The sequence below is a fragment of the Macrosteles quadrilineatus genome, unplaced genomic scaffold, assembly GCF_028750875.1.
Source record: "Macrosteles quadrilineatus isolate MER2022 unplaced genomic scaffold, UCM_ALF_1.0 Scaffold_1__1_contigs__length_201487025, whole genome shotgun sequence".
Taxonomy (NCBI): domain Eukaryota; kingdom Metazoa; phylum Arthropoda; class Insecta; order Hemiptera; family Cicadellidae; genus Macrosteles; species Macrosteles quadrilineatus.
In genome coordinates, this window is record NW_026542594.1 from 98,884,519 (window position 1) to 98,901,757 (window position 17,239).

The 17,239-nt window shown below is 35.3% G+C and overlaps 1 protein-coding gene across 1 annotated transcript in view; it reads right to left on the reverse strand.

The window, feature by feature from the left end:
• LOC128994296 (nucleosome-remodeling factor subunit NURF301) overlaps positions 1-15,560 on the reverse strand; it is a 164,464-nt gene extending 148,904 nt beyond the window's left edge. The window contains exon 1 of the mRNA XM_054418767.1: positions 13,958-15,560. Coding sequence (XP_054274742.1) covers positions 13,958-14,981 — 1,024 coding nt within the window. The 5' untranslated portion in view covers positions 14,982-15,560. The remainder of the gene's footprint in view (positions 1-13,957) is intronic.
• Between the last annotated feature and the right edge of the window lie 1,679 nt (positions 15,561-17,239).

Genomic DNA, 17,239 nt, shown 5'->3' on the forward strand with positions numbered 1-17,239 from the left:
CAAAATAGTTATGTATGTAGGCTAACTAATATGTTGGTTTTTTTTACTGGTGGTTATTAGAGCTACCTGCGTCAACTATTTTTCACAGTAGAAGATGGGCCTAGATAATTGTCTTTCATTTTATTCATGACCCTTTTAGCAAATTTCCCTAAAGGGAAGTAGCTATTACCGTAGGTGGCACAGCAAGACCTAGGCCCGGGACCGATTTACTTTTTCATTTTGATGTCCCCAAAGGCCATAACACCGTCCGTTCAAAATGTTATATATATATTATATATTTATAATAATATTATTATATATAAATAGATATACAACATATATATATATATATATATATATTAATATTATTATATATATAACTATCCATATAAATCCCAAAGTAACCATTACCTTTTGAGAAAACTAAGTCACAATCCCTTATACCATACAGCCTACTTAAAATGTTCGTCATGACGAGAAACCTTGCCCAAAACTATCCATTACCTCATAAATTGCCCTTTAAGGTCGTAATTCCTTTTTAAAGGGAACTTTCTATATACCTAATGTTAAAAATTCCTCAGCTCTACTTATTATATACTTATACTAACCGGTAAACATTTGTATACCGGTATGTTATTCTTTCAATTTATTACCTTATTAAAATCAGGTGTGATTATTTGTTTGTATTACTGTACTCTGTTTTGTTTATTTCAGCTAAACTTAACAAGTGACATCCCCATCTTAAATAATTGATAATTGATTGATTGATTGAAATCAATAGTTTTATTAATAGGCCTAATTCAGTTAATTAATGCTTATACAAGGAAATTTGTAGGGTAGTTTTGATTTTTTCCATTATGCATGTTTTTTGGGGTTGCATAATCCGAATCTGAGGTTTGCTAACAAAAGTTCCTGACGCAACATTGACAAAAATAAGAAAAATGTGGAAAAATTGTACTTTTGGTAGTTTTTTGCTTATAACTCAGAAACTATTAACTTTTTGTAAATATCATGCATTATTCAAATTAAAGTACACAATATTTGCTACAAAATGTACCCATAAGGTATTAATCACCGATGAACCATTTAATTATTTTCACAAATGCAATTAGACGACGTCAAAATACATAGTAAGCTTGACTAACATTTCTTAAATGAAACATTCCCTCATATCTAGTAACAAGATAAACAAAGCATACCATACAGAATAGATACCATACTAAGAGTTTGGGTTAATGATGAGAGGTTGTATTTAGAAACTTGTTCCTAAATTGGCTTATTGCGTTTAAGAGCTTTAAGTTGTAGGCCTACTTAGTGACACCGAAAAACTGTGTACCTTTTATATTTCATCCCACTTTTAAGAACTTTAATTGTTTTAAGATTTTTAAGATTTTGTTTCAAGCCTGCAGTTCTTGGACATAATAACCCCGCCTGGGACATAATAACACAGGAAAATACAACCACACGCACATCTAATGTTACTCTTGACCCTAACAAATTAAACACATACTTTACAGATTCAGTTGAGGAACTGGCCAATCAAGTGGGCCAGACTCAAGACACACCAAGAGAACTACTGGAATCTACACAAAAATTGGACGTCTCTAAATTTGAATGGATACCTATTACACCAAATGAGGTAACAAAAACAGTCTCAAAATTTTCAAATTCTAAATCTATGGATCACTTTTGGTTTTCAAACTACATAATCAAGAATATTATACACTACATATCTACACCCCTCTCCACTGTATTTAATAGTTGTCTCCGTAATGGCTATTTTTCTGACCAACTTAAAGTCTCAAAAGTAACTCCAATTTATAATAAACGGTATCAGCATTCTGACACATACTTTCTCCCATAAGTTTGTCAACAACCTTTATCATGTGTAAGCGGTGAAAGTAAATATACAGAAGTAATTTGTCCGATTTTGTTCAGAATTTAAAGGACTACATACTAATTTTTTTCAAAATCGTTCAGGCCATTTTTGTGAAATCTGACTTTTCCGTTATTTTATGGGGTTTTTATGGGGAAATAACATAATTTACAATAACTTTTGAACCATAATTTTTACAGAAATGGGATTTGTACCATTTTGTTCAGAATATAAAGGACTAAAACATACAATTTTTTTATCAAAATCGTTCGGGCCTTTTTTGGGAAAATCCTATTTTTCTGTTATTTTATGGGGTTTTATGGGAAAATTCCCATTAAAAATTAAAATTTTTAAAAATGAAAAAACTATCAAAACTTTAAGGACCATAACATACTATGTTAAAATATAACCGGATTTTTTTCTAAAATCCTATTTTTCGTTACCTATTTTATTGGGTTTTTATGGGAAAATAACATAATTTACCATAACTTTTGAACCGTAATTTTTACAGAAATGGGATTTGTACCATTTTGTTCAGAATTTAAAGGGCTACAACATACTACATTTTTATCAAAATCGTTCGGGCCATTTTCGAGAAAATCCGATTTTTCAGGTTTTTTATGGGTTTTTATAGGAAAATCCCCATTAAAAATCAAAATTTCAAAAAAATGAAAAAAACGCCTGGAGATACCATGGATTAGAACCTACATACCAAATTTCATCGAAATCGGACCACAGGTGTAGTCCCTAGCTCTGTACACATCCAGACACACAGACACACAGACACACAGACACACACACACACACACACACAGACATCACTTCGAAAACCACTTTTTTGGGTCCAGGGGGACCCAAAACGAATATATCCACTCAAAACTCAAACTCGAAAATTTTGACGAAAACAATACTTTCTCCATATACTATGGTATAGGGGGAGAAAGTAAAAAGGTGACAAGAATCTATCGCCCAATCTCGATAGTACCAATCTTATCTAAGGTTTTCGAAGCTCTCATGTTAAAACAGTTAAATAACTTTTTTTACTCTAATAACTTGATGACTGATTCTCAATTTGGGTTTAGGGCTGGCAGATCAACTACGATGGCAGTCTCTCACATTTCCAATTATATTATTAATGCTTTTGAAAATAAAAATACTGTTTCCATACTACTTTTTGATTTAACAAAAGCTTTCGACTGAATCCCGTTTGACATCTTGCTGGCTAAACTCAAATTCTATGGACTTAGCAAAAACACAATAGAAATGCTTGAATCATAACTGACTAATAGGAAGCAATATGTTAGTGTGGAGGGTAAAAATTCAACATTCACCACAATTAAAGCAGGAGTTCCGCAGGGCTCGGTCCTAGGCCCTTTCCTTTTTATAATCGCAGTAAATGATCTACCATGTAACACTCCTATCGAATGTGTAATTAACGCAGACGATACCACAATTTTTACTACTGACAAAGACCAAACAAAGCTCTCAGAAGCTCTTTCTAAAGCAGAAAAGAGTGTTTTAAACTGGTTTTCTGCAAATAAACTGATCTGTAATCAATCCAAGACCCAGAAAATTGATTTCTCACTCTCTATTAAACAATCAGACCACTCAGTAAAAATTCTTGGCTTCCACCTCGATAGTAAATTAAACTGGAAAACTCACATCACAAATTAAAGCAAAAAACTATCGAGAGTTTCATGTTTATTCTGGAACCTCAAGCCTTTTGTCGATATTGAATATCTCAAACTAGCCTATTTTGGGATGTTTCAATCCCATATTCAATATGGAATCCAACTTTGGGGCCATTCCCCCTTGTCCATGAGCTTCTACTAATACAAAAAGAAGTCATTCGCACAATGTTAGGGGCTGACCCTGCGGAGCACTGCAAACCACTTTTTATTAAACTAAACATTTGCACAATTCTAAATACTAAACAGGCGCTTGTGAAACTAAGGGATACAAATTCTAGACCACTTCTAGATTAGCTAGAGACTTGAAATTTTCGGTGGTTGTAGGCCTAGTGCCCAAACCCCCGGGAAAATTCCAAAAAGTGACATTTTTAAATTTTAACCCCCCCCCCCCCCCCCGAAATTAAGGGTTTCCCACCCATGTTATATTCTTATGGGGAATAACATTAAAAATGGCCGACTTTGGTGTGCCCATCTGAACGGTTTAGAAACGTGCTAGAGACTTCAAATTTGCGTAGTATTGTAGCATGGGATCTTTAAATTACCGGTAAATTTCCCCATAAGTCCCATTTTCAAATTTCAACCCCCCAAAAATCCAAAATGGCGGACCTCTGAAAACGACAAAACACGTTTTTTTCAAAGGGCTCTAGCTCAAAAACGGTAAGAGCTAGAAAAGATTTGAAAGAATCTTAGCGAAAGGGAATTAAATTTTCTACAAAACCCTCTTAGGCGTTTTCCGAAAATCGCACTCCTTAACCTTCAAAAAACGCCCTACTTTCAAAATTTAGTAAATTTCTTTCAAATTTTTTAAGGTTTTCGCTATTTTTTCATATTTAAATAATTATTTTTTGCAGATAGGCCTATTATTAGTGCTCTGTATTCTCCTTAATTTACTTTAAATTTTACTTACTAAATGTTTTTTTGTATTTTTACTCCTTAACCCCAAAACTTAGATTTAATCTCAAAATTTAAAGGTTTTTTACCACTTTTACAAGCCCCATGTTATTCTTATGGAGAATAACATTGAAAGTGGTCGACTGTGGTATGCTCATCTGAACCACTTATAAACGTACTAGAGAATTGAAACTTGGTAGTATTGTAGTATGGGATCTTACATTACCGGTGAAATTCCCAAAAGTCCCATTTTCAAATTTTAACCCCCCCCCCCCAAAATCCAAAATGGTGGACCTCTGAAAACAAAAAAACACGTTTTTTTCAACCGGATATAGCTCGAAAACGGTAAGAGCTAGAAAAGATTTGAAAGAATCTTTGAGAACGGAAATTAAATTTTCTACAAATCCCTACTGGGCGTTTTCCGAAAATCGCACTCTTAAACCTTCAATAAACGCCTTACTTTCAAAATTTAGTAAATTTCTAACAATTTTTTTTATGTTTTCGCTATTTTTTCATATTTAAATAATTCTTTTTTGCAAATATTATTAGTGCTCTGTATTCTCCTTAATTTACTATAAATTTTACTGATTTAATGTTTTTTTGTATTTTTACTCCTAAACCCCCAAAACTTAGGTTTAATGTCAAAATTTCAAGGTTTTTTACCACTTTTACAAGCCCCATGTTATTCTTATGGGGAATAATGTTGAAAAATGCCGACTTTGGTAAGCTCATCTGAACCACTTAGAAACGTGCTAGAGAATTGAAACTTGGTAGTATTGTAGTATAGGATTTGAAAGAATCTTTACGAACGGGAATTGAATTTCCTACAAAGCCCTCTTAGGCGTTTTCCGAAAATCGCACTCCTTCAGCTTCAACAAACGCCCTACGGTACTTTCAAAATTTCTTTCAAATTTTTACCGGTTTTCGCTATTTTTTCATATTTAAACAATTTCTTTTTGCAAATATTATTATTGCTTTGTGTTTTCCTTACTTTACTTTAAATTTTACTCATTACATGTTTTTTCATAACTTAACTCCTTGACCCCCAAAACTTAGGTTTAATGTCAAAATTTGAAAGTTTTTACGAGCCCAATGTTTACTTTCAAATATTGGTACTTTTTCAAATTTTTACCGGTTTCCGCTATTTTTTCATACTTCAATTTTTCCTTTTTGCAAATACTATTTATGCTTTGTATTTTCCTTGGTTTACTTTCGGTTTTACTCATACGTGTTTTTTTGTAACTTTACTCTTGACCCCCCAAAACGTAACTTTAATATCAAACTTTAAAAGGTTTTCACCACTTTAACGAGGTAATAACAGACTCTTTACCTATTCTATATGCACAAGGTTATTAAGACTATACAAAGTTTACTGTATTAGAGCTAACACCAAGGTTATTCTTACAGGTGCATCGGTTTAAATCACGTTTACCCATTTATAGATTAGCTGGAGATACTGAAATTTGGCCCGATTGTAGGTCCTGCGCCCTTTTCGGAAATTGAGATATTAAAATAATAATAACCCACTTCCAAAATATTGATTTCCTTAATGTCTTTCCTACAAGTGCATCGGTCTAAATCACGTTTACCAACTTCTACATAAACTGGAGATCTGAAATTTGGCACGATTGTAGGTCTTTAGGTCTTGCGTCCTTCTTGAAAAGTTACGTTTTACAATAACAACCCCCCCTCCCCCCGGAATATAACATTTCTTCTCCCCCAAACAAACTAGACAATTTTTTTAAGTTAAATTTTCCTATAATAACCCTTTTTAAGAATCCCCCCCAAGTTATTCTTATGGGAAATAACTTTTTAAGCTTCTGGCTTTTTTATAGGGTACAGAAGCCTTTTAAAAACTACTTTTCGGTAATATACGTCTTACAGTTATTTTTATTTGTATTGCCTTCATGACTTCTTTACGCTTCTTGGTCTTGGCCTTTCACCCCCCACCCCCCACGGTTTAGAATTCCCCCTTTTATTTTTACAAGGAATAAGTATGAAAGTGGCTGTTAGAAATTTGTTACTAGAGATTTTAAACTTGCCAAGGATGTAGTAAGTAATCTAATAAGTCAACACCCCACAATGGGGGAATGTGGATAGACTCTAATCTACTAATGACGACTAACAGCTTGGGGGCCTGGGGGCAGAGCCCCCAGCGAGCCAAAGGCGAGTATTAACTTATACATCTACAATGTACTTATATACACTAGAGCTAATCTCAATGAGTTTTCCACCAGGCAGAATTACCATTCCCACCATACACGAAGTAAGGAACAACTGGATATACCACACACAGGCTAGCCATCACAGGTAATTCTTTCAAACTCAACTGTGTGAAATTTTATAATTAAAGCTGCCTGAGCCTCTTCAGGCAGACAGCCTTTCTCTTTCTCTTTTCAAATCCAAAATTCATAACTGGCTTGTAGCAAATCCGTTCTATTCAGTCAAGGACTTTTTGAAACATAAAATTACAATGGAATCATTCACACTGTAAGTTAGGAATTCTCAATCTTTGTTAGCTATAGATATAACATACTTGTTGATGTTGATATTTTGTTTAATGTAATTTGACAATGCCTATTCCTGTATATAACCTGGTCAACGGCAATAAACTTTCTTATTTTTATTCTTATTCTTGAGTACAGGTAAGATGTATGGGTACTTTCCTGTTAAAGGGAACATTCATTATTATCTAAAAATAGGCTTTACCTTCGTCACTGCAGCTCAAATTCTTGTGGTGTAACTATGTCGATATAGTAAATTATAGTAATTATGGATTATGATTATGGATTTTAATTCATTATTATCGATGATTTTTTTTCCTCGATATAACAATATTTTATTTTTTTATTTGATATATCAATTTAACAAACTGAAACATATCAGCTGACAACTACAATAAATAGGTACATATTGTTCAGTATCAACAAACAATTTTACAATAAATATTATATTGAAATGAAACTAACCTAACACAGGCTAACTAACCAAACTTGCTTTAAGTTACCATTTCAAAATTCCCCAAATTTCTGTAAGTTTGATATTCCTGACATGCCTTTTCATTTATCAAACAGAATTTTGAAATGGTACAGCAAGTTTGGTTTATTATGTTAGGTAGGCTTAAGTTTAGAACCAGTTTGGGTAATTTCTTAATCCATATTTTGCCTAAACAAGATCAGTAGTCGATTTGTAATTTAAATGCGTTTGAAGATTTTAAAACAGAAGAAATATGGATCGTAAGTTAAAGGAAATCAAAAATATCAATAATAATATTTTGGCAAATGCCGTTTTTACCCAGAAAACTAGGTTTGAAAATCGTAAAAAATAGCAAAGAGCCAAAATGACCAATTTTTGGGTAAACCAAATTAAATATAGGCCTAAACCAACCTAACTTAATTTAACCATGCTTAGGCCAGCAAAGTGCTGAAAATGACCGAATTTGGGTAAACAAAGGTTAGGTTAGGTGAAGTTTAGTTAGGTAGGTATTAGCTTAAGTATTGACACATTTACTATTCAAAAGAGCCAATATTAAGTGATTTTTAACGATTTTCACGATTTTCAATAGGTAGTGTTTTTTTGGGGTGAAATAAGTTAGGTGTTTGCCAAAAAAGTGGAAGAGTAAAAAAAGGGTACCCTACTTTCCTGTTAACCCTCCGAATGTTAAACGTCGTGTAATTGACGCACAACACACCCGCCGTGGTGTTATGCGTCGCTTTTGCGACACAAAAACATCGTTTACGGCAAAGGCTCTGGGACTGACTGAATCAGATGGAACTGGATCTGGCCTAATGAGATTGGTATCGTTGTTTTCAGCAGATTCTAAGCTTTCTCCTGATGTCTGTTTCTATACGCTTTTCATTTTAGTTCCGAATATATTGTAGCAGACAGATGATGAGCGTATTTGTAAACAGCTTGGTTAACCTCGCACCGATGACTGATGTGTTTTATTACGTTTATCATTGTTTAGTCTTAAAAATAAAATGTTGTGATATACGTGGTGCATTATAAGAAGATTTTAAGTGATTTTGAAGGGCTGGTTGATGATCCATAAGAAGTTTGTTGTGATATTGATGTAAATTATCCGCCAGATTCCTAGCTATGGTTAGGCTATGCATTCTTAGCTAACGCTAAATGTACAAAATCTGTTTTTCGCCCATAACTTATTTATTTTCAAACCTACTTCCTTATATTATTATATTTTTGGAATCCTCACAAAGTTTAGAACAAAGTGGCTATTTAAAAAAATTTGTAGACCTATAAATAATTAAAATGTTTTGAGCGCAAACATAAAATTTCTTTATTTATTTTAAAATTTTCGAGAAATGTTAACCCCACAGTTAAAAAAAAAAAAATGTTTTTTGTATACATTGAGGCCCATAATTTTCCAAAAAAAATTATATATAAAACAGTAGGTATAGTTTAGAGTGTTTTTAAGTTTCTAAGATACATTTAATAAAGCTCTGCGATTGCGCAATAAATGGGCCGACATTAATACCATTATTATAGACACTTGGAGGGTTAAGGGAAACATTCATTATTATCGATCTGATTTCTTTCGATCTATCGATAATTTTGTTTTCCTTTAAGATTCAATCGGTTGGAAACTTGCAATCATCCCACTGGAAGCATTACCACACCGTGGTCGTCAATGTGTTCCTTCTGTGTTAATATCTTCAAACACATTCCAATTACAAATTGACAACTGATCTTGTTTAGGCAAAAATAATGTAATATGTGGATTCAGAAATAAAACTGTTCTAAACTGATTTAACATAACCAACCCAACCAAACTTTATCTAGGCCTACCTACCATTTCAATATTTTGTTTGATACCTAACAGAAAAGACACGTGGGTAATATGAAACGGAAATGTTACAGCAAGTTTGGCTGGTTAGGTAAGGTTAGTTTAGAAAAGTTTAGTTTCAATATAATATTTTTTTTAATTGTTTGTTGATAGGCTACTGAACAATATTAATTTATCGTTGTTGTCAGCTGATATATCTCATTCGTTAATATCGGTATATCGGATCAAAAAATAAAATAGGCTATCAATGTAAGTAGCCTATCGAAAAAAAAAAATCATCGATAATAATTTACGTTCCCTCTAACAAAAAAGTGGGCCTATCAAAAAAAATGTTTGAAATGGCCTAAATAATAAGAAAAATACTTTTTTACATTTTATCTCTGTGTGACCTGTATGGCATAGCCTGTACAAGTTATGTCAATAAGGCCTATATTGAAACACGATGCCTATTTTAGTTAGGCTAACTTAAGTTATGTCCATAACCTAAATAAGTTCAAAGCCAACAAAGAAAATTCTGTGATGGACAAACAGATGCAAAACATGTGATTAGTGCAATCCCTATTCAATTCATTAACTTAATGCCATAAACTTCCACTGGGCCAGAGACTGTATGTTTAAATGGGGACCCTCCTACCCTTAACGGGGTTAACAGCCAAACATTGAATGTTTAGCTGTTCATTTAACCTGTACGTGAATCAAACCTGTGGATCTAGAAAGACCTTAGAGCTACACTTGTCAGTGCAACAACCCCACAGAACCACCAAGTCACCGCAGTCAGCTGAGACAAGTGCTCTACTGCTAAGTTAGGCTGATGGACCTAGAGAGCCAGTGGGTTGGCATTAAGACTACCTCTCCACACAATGCTGCTTACACTCATCAAACATTCTTGAAGGATTAACAAAGGAAAGGCCTAAGTTTAGAACATTATCATAAAAATGTTTGAGGGAGGTCAACACCAAATCAAATTAGGCCTAGGTAAGTTAGTTAAAAAAATCTAAGCTGCAACAAGCTACGGTACCTCTTGTTACTCTTCACATTTAAGGGAAAATTTACTTAAAAGGCCTCAGTTACGTTAATTAAAGTTAAAAGGTTGAAGTTCCGTTTAAGCCTAAGATATAAATAAGTTAGGTTGCATTAATTAATTTTATGGTAGTTTGGCTTCTTACCTAAGTTACAGCAAGTTAAGTTTACTACCTGCCTATGCCCTTACTTATACCAAGATGAATGTAAAAATGCCATCCCTGTTTGTCGGTTAGGAAACAAACTTTAAGAGGCGGTCTGGGAGCTCGAGCCCAGCTAGTACGCGCCTAGGGTTAGACGCGCCTAACTTTAGTCCCCAGACCAAAAACCAGGCTTGGGAGCTCGCGCCTAAGTTGAAATGATCATAGATCAAGTACAATCGCGACTAAGTCGCAGCGCGGCTCAGAGAGATGGACAGGGAATCGCGGGGGATTCAGGTTTTGACGTTGGCGACGGCCACTACAGAACACGTTACCGTTGACACGTGTACAAAAGACAACAATTGAAGATGGATAGCCTACAATTTTATCTTGGTATATCAATGGTGGCTAATTAGTAGACTATGGTGTAAGTTTCTGCATTGTACCTTTGCAAAAATGTAGTTTTGTAAGATTAATGTTTTACATCTCAATGACTGAAGAACCATCCGTAATTCTTTATATTAAATTCTTTTAAGATCTAACTTTATTTTCACTTTACGATTTAGGCTATAATTATTTAATCAGTTGTCTTTAGGCTAAGTACTACTAGTTGTCTTTTAGTAATTGCGGAGGTTATGATCGGGTGATGCAAAGGTAAATGTAAAATATATCTTTTAATACTTAAAAATTGTTGCAATAAAAAAAAATTAAACTTGACACTCTGTTATCTAATTTTCCTATAGGGAAGTAGCTATTACCGTAGGTAGCACTTAGTTCTGTAGTTTGGTCGTTTATGGATATATGTTGATGAAACTTGGCAAATTTATTTATTTTATATAAAGCTGTTAGGGTGAAGTAGGGTAAGTGTGACCTAAAAATAATAAAGTTCATCTTTACAACTTTTTTTCTCGGTTATTTCTAAAGCTAGAAACTTGAAATTTTTAACACTTAAACTTTGGAAATATCTTTATTGGTAAAAAAAAACCAATGTGATAAACTTATGCTTTCACTATTTTTTTTTTACTTACAAAAAATGCCTGCCAGCTCTCAAATTTGCCCCATGGGGTCGGGGCAAGTGTGATAGCGGCCTCTATAAAATCCTGTATCTCTTTTAATGGTAAATGGGGGAGTGATAAATAGGCTACCCAGTTAGTGCTCTTTCAGGAACATTTTGATTTAAGTCCCTATCATTCTTACTTTTTGAGATATTTACAAATGAAATAAAGACGTACAAATCTGCGGAAAATTGTAAAAACTTGCGTCAGATCACACAGATTAACATCAGATCACACTTGTCCCGGGTGTCGGTGTCACACTTGCCCCAGCCATTGAAAAATTCCGGGGTAAGTGTGACATGTGGTTTTAAATTTAATGATAAATTTGTATAGGTACCCATTTTAAATATTTTTTTTTTAAAGTTTAGCTTTTAGGCTCTTTAAAAATCTGAGTTTGATATAAATTGGTGAAAATTTAAAATAACTACAAATTAAACAAAATTTCCGAACAAACTTCGATTTTGACCTAAAATGTCGGACTTATAAAAACCAATAAAATCAACATACAGTAGTTACTAAATTGATAAAAAAAACTAGCCTATGTAACTAGATACCTTAGCCTATATGTCAAACATTATTTCTATGACAAAACCAATTTTTTCAGCGATTCCCAAAAACAAGATGGCCGGCTATCACACTTACCCCGCTGTCACATTTACCCCACTCCACCCTAATATTTTTGTAAAAACACACACTTTATTGCCCTCCCTGTAGCAGCATATCTAAGTACACGTAGGTAGTTTTAGTTACGTACTTGTTTAACCTAAAGCTATTTAAATAAATTCAATTGGAAGTCCTATTAGGTTATTGGAAATTCGCTTAGTCTGCAGGTTTTCTGTGGCGGAATTATTGATATAAGTTAACACGATGACTGCTGAAAACAACGTACAGGCGCTCCCCAGTGGCGGGCGAAGCCCCGGCACGCAACCGAATCAGCGAACGCAATTGGCATTCAAATATTTCAGTCTGACGAATCACAAAAGAGCAGTGGTGACTGTGATGCGTTACCCCGAGAGTGGATGTAGTTCACTGAAACACCCAAAGGTAGCAGCACTGCACGGATCCGTATCCAGTGTCTTTGTAATGTGGGTTGAAGAGAAAAAAATCCCCGAAACCGGGACAAAAGCATTGCCAGACAGGATTTTATGGGAAATTTTAGTACCAACCTACAGCAAAGTAAAGCTCGCATTCTAAGCTGGCAGGCTGGCAACGATTATAATGTAACGTCTCCGTCTGAGGCTAAGCTCACACTGACTCAATATATTTCTGTTGGTCTGGCACCCACTTTTGTCGGCGCCCGCCACATTGAAGTGCTAGCGACGCCGACTAGAGTCGGCATTAGCAGTCAACGTGTTAACTTACTGTATATATTTTCTTACTCCAAATAATCTAGGTACGGTAGGCCTACCGGTACTCCATTTTGATGTAACCAGCACTTGGTCAATGCCACTGAACTGAGCTCAATCACAACACAATTAAAAGAAAACGATTATGCCTGTGAGCTACGTTATTTGCAGTTTTTTTTTAAGTTTTGTTTACTATCTCTTCACTCTTTCGTAGGGGGTGAGTGGGGGGTATTTTTTTGGGGTTGCTAATTTTTTCCAAGCTAATAAAATACGGTATTTATTATTAAGGTACGGGTGCTTATAACCAATCTCTCAGTTGAAAGAAATTCTATTTAGGGTCCATATTTTTATTGCAGTTAACAGTAAAACAAAAAACAAATAAATCTTTTGTTAAATTACTTTTAGAGATTTATGTTTTATTTTGAACAACAGAAACCTAAAAAAAAACTTTTATCAAATATACTTTGAGAGTATCCTACCGGTACCGTAATGAAATTGTAGGAATTTAATAACGTATTCCAATAAGTATAACATTCTTTTAGTTAATATGTAAACAATTAAGTTAACTTGCTAATGAGGTAACTGGCATGATGTCGACTTAGACCTGCCCCCTGGCAGGACTAAGTTGGGGACTAACTTAAACTTGCTAATTTTAATGACGAAAATAACTTAACTTATATCTCTTAGTCCCGAAATTGGTCTCCCAAACCCACCGAGACTATCTCTTAGGCTGGCGCCTAAGTCTACTAGACTCCCAAACCAACAATATTTATTAAGCTTAAGCGCAATATTATCCCTGCCAGTTTGGCGCGCGCCTAACTGATCCCGAGCTCACAAACCCGCTTTCGAGGCGGCAGCTTAAAATACCTGAAATATCCGGTTTTAGTCGCGGACTAGCGCTAATACCGAGCTCCCAAACCACCTCTTAGTGTCTTAAAACTAAAATGAAAGTTAACAAACCACTTAGGCCTAGCCTACTTAGGCACAATGAAGACTACCTAGCCTAACTTGTAGTGGATTTGATGAATAAAATATGAGGAACAAAAAAGCACAATAAGGTAGGTAACTTTTAAAAGTGTTTCGGTTATGATAAATTAATGTATAGGCCCTATTACCAACACAATTAAGTAAGTTAGGCTAATGAATTTCACTTACCTTCATGAATTAAATCTTCTCTAACAGGATTGGTTATAAGAAACTGATCAGTGAGAAATTGCAAAACTTTCAATCTGTTCTCCACATCTGTAAATGGATATTCACAAGTGTTGAAGATTTTAAGAACCTCACAATCAAAGTGTCTGTCGCTTTCAACATAAGCCCTCAGGACCTCTGGCCAAGTCATAGCATCGATGAAAAACAACACAACGTTAACACTATCTTTCTGATCAAGGGGTCCAAAATGGGTTTGCTGGGCATCTTCTTCCCGCAAAATGGCCTTTAGTAACATAATGTGTATCTCAGCCAAAAGATAGCTTTGATCTTCATACATTAACACAGCGCAAAAATCTTCGAATCTAAATGGTGATAGTCTTACTAGGCTTCTAAAATGTCTCAAGACCTCATAAATGGACAAGGCTTGCATCACTAAGTCTCTTGGAATAAGTAAATCATCAGAGGATTTTGGCAGCTCCAAGACAGGAATGTCTCTGTTTTGAAGCCAAAATGGTTCTGGGCTAGGTCTTCTATTCAAAATAGATTTCCTAGTCGTTCCACTTGTTGTGCTAAAGCTGGAAAGGGAGAAATCACTGTCACTTAGATAATCCTTGCCTCCCGCACTCCCATCACATTCACTATCACTTCTCAGAAGAATATCATCCTCATGGTCACTTTTACCACTTGATTCATCGCCAAAATCTGATCCATAATGGTACTCACTGTCTTTCTCATCAATAGCATCTGGATTATAACCCCTTCTATGATAAGACCCTCCTCTACCTCTTAGAGATTTAGGTCTTCCTCTGGATCTTCCACTTCTTCGGCTACTTTCACTGCCTATCGGAGAAGATGCTCTTGAAGCAGTTGGAGTGCTGGTTTGTGAGTTGGGAGTATCAGAACCTTTCATATCATTGTTTAGCAGATATTTTGGCTTTTTTAACAAATGGTATTGAAATTTTCTGGGTCTTTCCATTACAACCGATTTGGGGGGTCTACCCCGTCTCTTAACACCCCTCGCAGACATCTTTGTTGATATACTGTCAATCACTAAAGGTTATTTTACACGTGGGTAATGAGAACACATATTTGTAAACAAATCGAAATGACATAACTTTATCAAAACGGAGTCCATGTTTGCTGGCTCTTCTTTGCGCCATTTTTACCAGTTAGGTCACGTGACCTTTACCTGGATATTTAAACTATATTTGATCCATAACACAAGCACATATCACAACTGGCATAAATAAATAGTAATTTGTCCACAAAACATCGATTTTTCAGCAATGCTTTTATTATAAATTAAACCCTAAGCACAAATTAGACTCACTGACGCGAATTACGAGGTGAAACTGCTGGCTCTACTCTACTTGCTATGGAACAACGCTTCTCATTGGCTAAGAGCAAAGTCGCCATGTCAATACAACTGTTTGGTAAAATTCTTAATAGTTAACAAGCACTTCTCATAACAGTTCATAGTTAGAAAAAATAACTAACTGCTTCGTGAAACTTAAAACACCAAAGTAAGTACTATAGACCTTTCTTTATGCACTCAGAGATAATTCACAAAGAACATTTCTCATAGCAATGACTCAACTATTCAACCAATGGCAACTGGCAACCAACACAGAACAACACGAACACGAACGAACACTGTGTGTGTGTGTGTGTAGTAGTAGTAGTAGCATTGACTATATAACACTACTATAGTTAATGGTAGTAGCATTGACTATGTGTAGTGCCAGTTAAGAGTTAGACTAATAAAGTCAATGTGAGTGGTAGTGTAGTATGAACGAACAGTTAGTTACAGTCAGTACTTTTATTGACACCTACATCACAATATTTTCTTACGAGTATTTTTTTTACAATCTGTTCTATACTGGAACAATAAGTAAATGTCATGACAATTTAACATGAATTAATTACACTCCAGCGAGTGCACTAACATTCAAAACAAAACATTTTATAACAAATTAAACTGATAGGGCTAATTAAAAAATACATTAAAGTTAATATAAATTGATTATTTATTCAACCACATTTCAAAATTTTAATAACATGAATTGTCTATAATCATGCCTATTTCATATTTTTAACAATAATACAAAATTATGGAAGTTATTTATGGTACCCTAACTAGCTGTTATTTTACCCACGAGCTAACAGGTCACCCCGTTTGACTTCATAAGTATTAATAAAACTATTGCGATTGACAGCCTGGCAGTCTATGGGAACTACATATTGAGCTCCCTCCTCTACGTAAAAGAGAATTTAGCTTATTTTTAAAAAAAAAGAGGGCAGCTTCACGGTCACAATCTAAGAAACAACAACCTGATCTCTATTCCCAGATGCCGTACTTCTAAAGTGAAGGACAGTTTCCCACTACTAGCTTAAAATATGTTTAATAGACTACCAGAGAACATTAAGAAACTGGAGCCGAAACTGTTAAAAAAGAAGCTAAAGTCGTTGTGTTGCCCACAGAGGGAACGCGCCAAGGAACCACCACGTCAACCCACCACCACGTCAACTCGCCATCAAAAAAAAAAGAAGTTTGAGGTGGCGGGTTGACGTGGTGGCTCGTTGTCGGGATGGCACGTTGACTTGAGAGTGCACGACAACCCGCCACCTCGGATAAATGAGGGGTGGTGTGTTGTCGTGGGAGCACGTTGTCATGGCGGTGCATAGACGTGTTCGTACACGTCAACCAGCCCCCTCTTTAGTTTGGTGTGGTGGGTAGGTTGACGTGGTGGCTGGTTTACGTCTACGTACGAGGTAGCGGGTTGACGGCACGGAGCATTGAGCGTACACGACAACCCACCAGCACCATCTCGTAAAAGAATGGTGGTGTGTTGACGTGGTGGCCCGTTGTCGCCTATGTGCGAGGTGGAGGGTTTACGGCAGCGAACATGGGGCGTACACGACAACCTGCCACCTTCGTTGGCAAAAGCGGCCGTTGTCCGAGCATTATAAAATGCATCACTTTTGCAGTTGACTTGACGATTTTTTATCTAGTTTACAAAGTACTGTTGGATGTAAAAACATGAGATAATGTTAAGACACTAATTTCGAAGTCGGTTTCCTATAAAAATCTGCCATAAAAATTAATTATGCGCATCCGTGCACGGCCGCCTTTAGCTCCAGGCCGTGGCCTTTGAAGGGGCAACATCGCAAGTGGTGTTGTAACAGCTGTTTTGTTTGGAAGCAGCTAATGGTATTTGTGTATTTACGAAAGATTGGTTACTGGACCATGACAATATTGACTCCGCTTTAAATGTACAGATATAG